This window comes from Grammomys surdaster, unplaced genomic scaffold, assembly GCF_004785775.1.
Source record: "Grammomys surdaster isolate TR1022 unplaced genomic scaffold, NIH_TR_1.0 203, whole genome shotgun sequence".
Lineage (NCBI taxonomy): Eukaryota > Metazoa > Chordata > Mammalia > Rodentia > Muridae > Grammomys > Grammomys surdaster.
Genome location: NW_021604648.1, coordinates 8321891 through 8328176, shown reverse-complemented (window position 1 = coordinate 8328176; position 6286 = coordinate 8321891). Strand labels below are relative to the sequence as shown.

Sequence of the window (6286 nt, the reverse complement as noted above, 5' to 3'; positions counted from 1 at the left end):
CTTTCTTTCTTTCTTTCTTTCTTTCTTTCTTTCTTTCTTTCTTTCTTATGAGATACCTCATTTAGAATGGCATTTTTCTAGTTCCAGCCATTTACCTGTGAATGTGAATGTCTTTATTTCATTTTGTTTTAATGGCAGAGTAATACTCCATTTTGTAAATGTACCACATTTTCTTTATCCATTCTTCTGTTGATGGACATCTAGGTTTCCATTTTCTGGCTATTATGACTAGAACAGCAGTGAATGGTTGAGCAAATGTCTCTGTGGTTGAATGAAGTGTCTTTTGGGTATATGCCCAAGAGTGAGTGGTATAGCTGGATCTTGGATAGATCTTCTTCCTGAGGAATCACACTGATTTCCATAATGGTTGTACAAATTTGCACTCCTACCAGAAGTAGATGAGTGTTTCCTTTACTCCCCTTTGCCAGCATGAGCTGTCACTTGTTTTATTGATCTTAGTGTGTATAAGATGAAATCTTATATATTTATTGTTGTAAGCCCTGTAGCAGTGAATAGTTAATCTGCTATGGTGCTTTGGCTCCCTTGTGTGCTCTGTACCCACCCAAGAGCTCTGGGGACACATGCTGTGTGAGCGTGAACACACACACACACACACACACACACACACACACACAACCAGCTGATTTTGATATGCCTTGACTAGCTCAATGGCTAGGAACTTCTAAATCTCCACATGGCTTGCACACAGTACCCTCTGGTATTCCTAGCTTAACACCTTCTAAATCTGTATTCTATCTTTGCTGCCCTGTTACCTTCTAGGCAGCCCCCCCACCCACCCACACACAGGGCTGCTTTCCCTTTCCACCTACATTGCTGGATGATTTCTCTCCTGCAGCTCTTAAATCTGATCCCTTTGTCTCTGAGTCATGGTGATTCTCCTCTCCTTCTCCCCTAGGTCCATTGCCAATGGAATCCAAAAGTTCCCTTCTCTATCTTCCTGCCTAGCTATTGGCTATAAGGCAATTCTTTATAACCAATCAAAGCCAGCTGGGGGTATGGACCCTCAGTGTCTATAGACCAGGCTGGCCTTGAACTCAGAGATCTGCCTGCCTCTGCCTCACAGGGGCGAAGATTAAAGGTGTGCATTACCATGACTGGCCTTTTATTCTCTTTTTGTTCAGTAGTTTCCAATGTAATGAGTTGCTTTCATAGGATCTTCCAAAACTAACCGTTAAAATTCATTTGTTTAGTGGTGTTTTTTGTTTTGTTTTTGTTTGTTTGTTACAGGATTTCCCTGTGTAACAGAGCCCTGACTGTCTTGGACTCACTTTGTACTGGACTGGCATTGAACTCACAGATATCCATCTGTCTCTACCTCTTGAGTGCTAGGATTACAGGCATGCACCAGCATACCCATCTCATTTGTATTTTTAATATGCTGTGGATTTCTGAACCTAAATGTTCATTCAGTGTGTTTTAACCTTGTGCAATGATTACTGTCCAAGTTCCTATTATTCCATCATTAACAAAGGAAGCTTCTTTAAATGAGCTCCCAAATCCCTTGGGATTACTCTAGGTGTCTTTGAGACTATTTTTCCCGCTCTCTGATATGACAAATATTCAGGTATATCATTTACTTCTCCACACCTACAACTGACGATGTCTTCAAGAGGTGATATTCCTTTCTAATGTGAAGATTATAATTAGAAACCCCTGCCTCAGTGTTGGAGTCATCTTTACTTGTAGGTCACCATTTCTAAACTTTTTGTATTAAAAGCTGATATGTATGCATATGAATTGTGTTGTTTTATTAGGGTCAACAAGTTGTGTTCAGACTTACAGGACAGTCTTAACCTACACATGGCATCCTGTTCACTTGGAAAGATACATGATAGTTCACTTGACTTGATGGCAGGTTGGCATCAAGTCTCATAGTCCTCTTGGCAGGCTTGGAGGACCCAGGTATCAGGAAACAAAGTTCACTGTGACAAGTACAAGAGAGTCACTGGCCTAGATGCCTCTGTGCCCCCAAAGGAACAGCTCCACGAACATAACTGACAGAATTTTTTCAATGGTGAATCCGCACTCAGGAATTTCCAGTGTTATGACTGTCTACTAGGTATTTATAACTCACATCCACAATAACTTATCAATTGGCTCATTTAAGCAGTGTTACCAGATAGCATAGTTGATTATTGTCAGCCTACCTGGAAAAAGGAGCAGAAAACTTTAAAAAGATAAAATATACCTTGAGTTAATCATATAGATACTTAGATTTATATTTTAAAACTGTAAAAATTTTACTTGGTATCATTAATCTGTCTTAGTTAGGGTTTTACTGCTATGAACAGATATCATGACCAAGGCAAGTCTTACAAAAGACAACATTTAATTGGGGCTGGCTTGACAGGTTCAGAGGCTCAGTCCATTATCATTAAGGTGAAAGCATGGCAGCATCCAGGCAGGCATATGGTGGAAGAGGAGCTGAGAGTTCTACATCTGATGGCTGCCAGTGGAAGACTCACCTCCAGGCAGCTAGGACTAGGGTATTGAAGCTCATACCCACAGTGACACACCTATTCCAGCAAGGCCACACCTCCTCACATTGCTATTCCCTGGCCTAAGCATATACAAACCATCACAATCTCATACCTGTATTTCATCTTCTCATGTCTAAAATCCCAGTTCCAAGTGGTACCAACATAATTAATGACTTGCTTTATCCCTTAATACACACATAGCAGACTCTTAATCCCAATACCAGCTCTGCCATTGACAACATGATTACTGAATGAGTTCAAGACTTTGTCCTTAAACTTTCTTTTGTCTTTAGCATGCATACCTTAAGGATGCAGGGTTAAATCATAATGTTTTAAATTTAATTGAAATCATTTTATGTACTTATGCCACTATATGATAAACATGTTTAATATTTACAGGTTACTTTTAAATTTTGTATTAATTAAATAATTGTATTATTTAATTATGTTAAAGTGAGCTTCTAAAGTCATATCTGTAAAGCAGAATATGATCAGAGAGTTCTGGCTTCCACCCCTGTGCTCTCTACGTTTTTCTTTCTGGGTGACCATTGTCTTTTAAACTACAATCTTGCTTTATTATTTTCTTAAAAAGTAAGCAAAAATGGAATTTCTCTATATTTTTTTTATTTAGACAGTTGAGAATTATACTCTTTTTTGCTTCCTTGGCTTATATTCTCAATTCATGGCACTAGTATTTTAAAATAAACAATCCTGCAATCATGGTATATTTGTTGAGCTTTACTTGCTCATCTGTTTAATCTCCTGATCAACTTCAGTTCTGGAGTTGAATTGTGATGCTTCTTGGCTGAAACAAAGTCATGTGATGATTCTTTCTTTGATTTACCATCGTTACAGGCAACAAGATTGACCTGGCTGAAAGGAGAGAGGTCTCCCAACAGAGAGCAGAAGAGTTCTCAGAGGCTCAGGACATGTATTACCTGGAGACTTCAGCCAAGGAATCTGACAATGTGGAGAAACTCTTCCTTGACTTAGCATGCCGACTCATCAGTGAAGCAAGACAGAACACACTGGTGAACAATGTATCATCACCCTTACCCGGAGAGGGGAAAAGCATCAGCTATTTGACTTGTTGTAATTTCAACTAAAGGCTGAGGCAAAGAGAATCAAAGGGAATCAGTAGTTGCCTTGGTGGGCCATATGTTGCTAGGGAATCTGGCAATGACTATGGCTCTCGCTCTTGGACCTTCTGACTCCTGTAGGCTCCAGAGCTTACCAAGCATGCAGGCCAAGGGCCTTGACTACAGGCCAGCATTAGCAGAACACATAATGGTTTCAGCCTTTTGCAGTCTGGCGTTGGAGCAAGGAGAAAATTGCACTAAGCGCTCCATGATCTGCAGAGCATGTTGCTTTTGTTTTTAAAAAAAGCAAGTAAAAATGCATTCCTGAACACAGAGCAGGGGATCATGTACTGTAGGAATCCTTCTGTGTGTCAGCGGGTGCATGAGGGGCTGTTCTTTAGGCTTCAGTGGTAATCTGGTGCCCATGGATTTCTTGTCTACCAGGTAAACCAAATCTGGAAAGGCCAAGTACTGTCTCTGTAGTACTTATTGATGACTCCATGGAGATTTTGAAAAGTGTTATTTCTTTTGTCCACAAGCACTTTCAAAACCTTTGGGATATAAAAATGGGAACTCTTCTCATGACCAACAGTAAAAATTATTGTTTAATAATATATACAAGCTCCATGACTCTTTTTGGTGCTAATGATTATGCTATTTCACAGACCAAACGTTTTAGTACATTGATACCCTTAGATGTATTACCTAAAATAAAAAGAGAATGGGGGAAATCCATGAGTCAGCAGTCTTTTTCAGTCTCCTTACCACCGTTTCTAGGATGGGTTTGGATATGAGAAGCCCTTTTACTTTCATATTCTCCTTGAAATTTATTAACTTTCTTCTATTCTTTCACACTTATCCAGCCCTTCAAGTAAATTAAAGTATAAAAAATATGGGGAAAAATATAAATGATGACATTCTAATAAAGAAGACTAGTTGTACCAGATGTTGAGTAGCAAGAGAAAACAGAGCAGATATGACCAAAATACTGTGGACTATGGACTGACTGCAGAGCAGACTTCCAGACAGAGCGCAGCTCTCTCTAATAGGTCACGCCTTTTCCTTTCTGGAACTAGCCTTGGATGGACCAAGGTTTAGGATTTTGTAGACATTTTTAGTATAATAAGTGAGAATAGCAACAGATGAAAAGTCTCACAAACCATTTTTGTATCTTCAATAAACTTAGGAAAGTGCTGCTCAGGAAGCAGGCTGAGTTGTCCTTTATTAATATTAATGTTGATTGCAGATTCATGACCACACATTTCTTTTCCCTTTATCTTTTCTTTCCCCTAGTCTCCCCTTAAAGTGTTCCTTTCCCCACTCCTTCTTTTACTCTTTCCTTCCCATACTGGTATGCATGTATTACTCAAAATCTCCAATTCAAATGGAGGTATATATGCCTTTACTTAGCCAATTTCACAACAGGACTCAAATTGGAAGATGTGCTGCTGAATGAGTTCCTGTTTCTTCAGTGCCATGTTTTGATACCTTCCAATTTGTTCACTGTCATAAATGCAAATACGACAGTAATTAAGTCTGTATGCTCTTGGTGTTGTCAGGTGTCGCTGTAGCTTGCTGTATAACATAACTGAGTATGAATCACTGAATGAGGATAAGATGTGTAATTCCACTGTTGGTATTGATGGTGACAATCTTGGACCTGACGTGTCACTCTTGGAAAGCTACTGAATTGTAAGGCAATGAGTCAACACAGCAGGTTATTGATAACACATTTCTAGCATTTCTAGAAGATTCCATAATGTCCAATCTTTTTTACATGTGACTGCATGTATTATTAGCAGTCATTGGTTTTGACTGGCTCACTATGCTTTTCTTGATTCTATAGGAAAGAAAAAAGCTTCCTAAAAGTTTGAACTGTCTTTCCTTTATACAGGAAGGGGAAATAAACCACTTAAATGAAAATAAAAATCATTTATATCTTTGCTTAATAGCCAGCAACCAAAGGCATCAGAAGATAAACTAATCAAAGTTACAGAAAAATGTATCTTTCTACTGTGAATATCCCCAAATTTAGATTTATTACTTTTCTGGATGGCAAAATTCTGATCTCCTCAGCATAAGATGACTCAGCCTTGTCTCACAGCAGTGTGTTAAAAATAATAACGTTGCTTTGTGAACTTTAAGGGCTTTGTTAGATCGGACTAATTTAGCTCTAGAATAACAGCTTTTGGGGTCACATTTATGTTGTTATTCTTATTCCGTTGGGCTTATAGCACCCCCATCTGTTCAGAAACAGCTCAGAGAGCTCTGCTCCAGGTCTATCTCCCCCTGGGTCTCTGAGTATTTGAGTAAATCATAGTCACCAATCTTTGGCCCATTAGTGTGGACACTTGAGAAGCTGGGCCCTTATGTCCCACAGTTCTGTGAATTTAAGATTAGGCCTTTGGGATATTTGTTCAGTGATGTATCTCAAGTTTGAGAACAATCCTTGACAATATTGTAGGTGCAATAAATACCAACTGAATAAATGATTCAGTGCCAAGAGTTTTATTTGTTTGTTATTTTTAAGTGAAAGTCCTTGAAGTGGTTCTTGAGAAAGAATCGTTTCAATCTAGGGTAGAACATAAATATTATTTTGCCTAATAATTATTATTGCCAGGGCAATATTTGCTCAGATAAGCCTCCTTTACATTAAATTAATTAATGGTGAAAAAATACCCAAGACTTGGTTTATTGTAATGAAGT

General features: G+C 38.7%; 1 protein-coding gene across 2 annotated transcripts in view; it reads left to right on the top strand.

The window, feature by feature from the left end:
• The window catches only part of Rab30 (RAB30, member RAS oncogene family), a 33319-nt gene extending 27234 nt beyond the window's left edge, over nt 1-6085 (top strand). For both annotated transcript variants that reach the window (XM_028770658.1, XM_028770657.1), the window contains one exon: nt 3357-6085. In XM_028770658.1, the coding sequence (XP_028626491.1) occupies nt 3357-3607 (251 nt within the window). In that variant the 3' untranslated portion in view covers nt 3608-6085. The remainder of the gene's footprint in view (nt 1-3356) is intronic.
• Nucleotides 6086-6286: the final 201 nt, after the last annotated feature.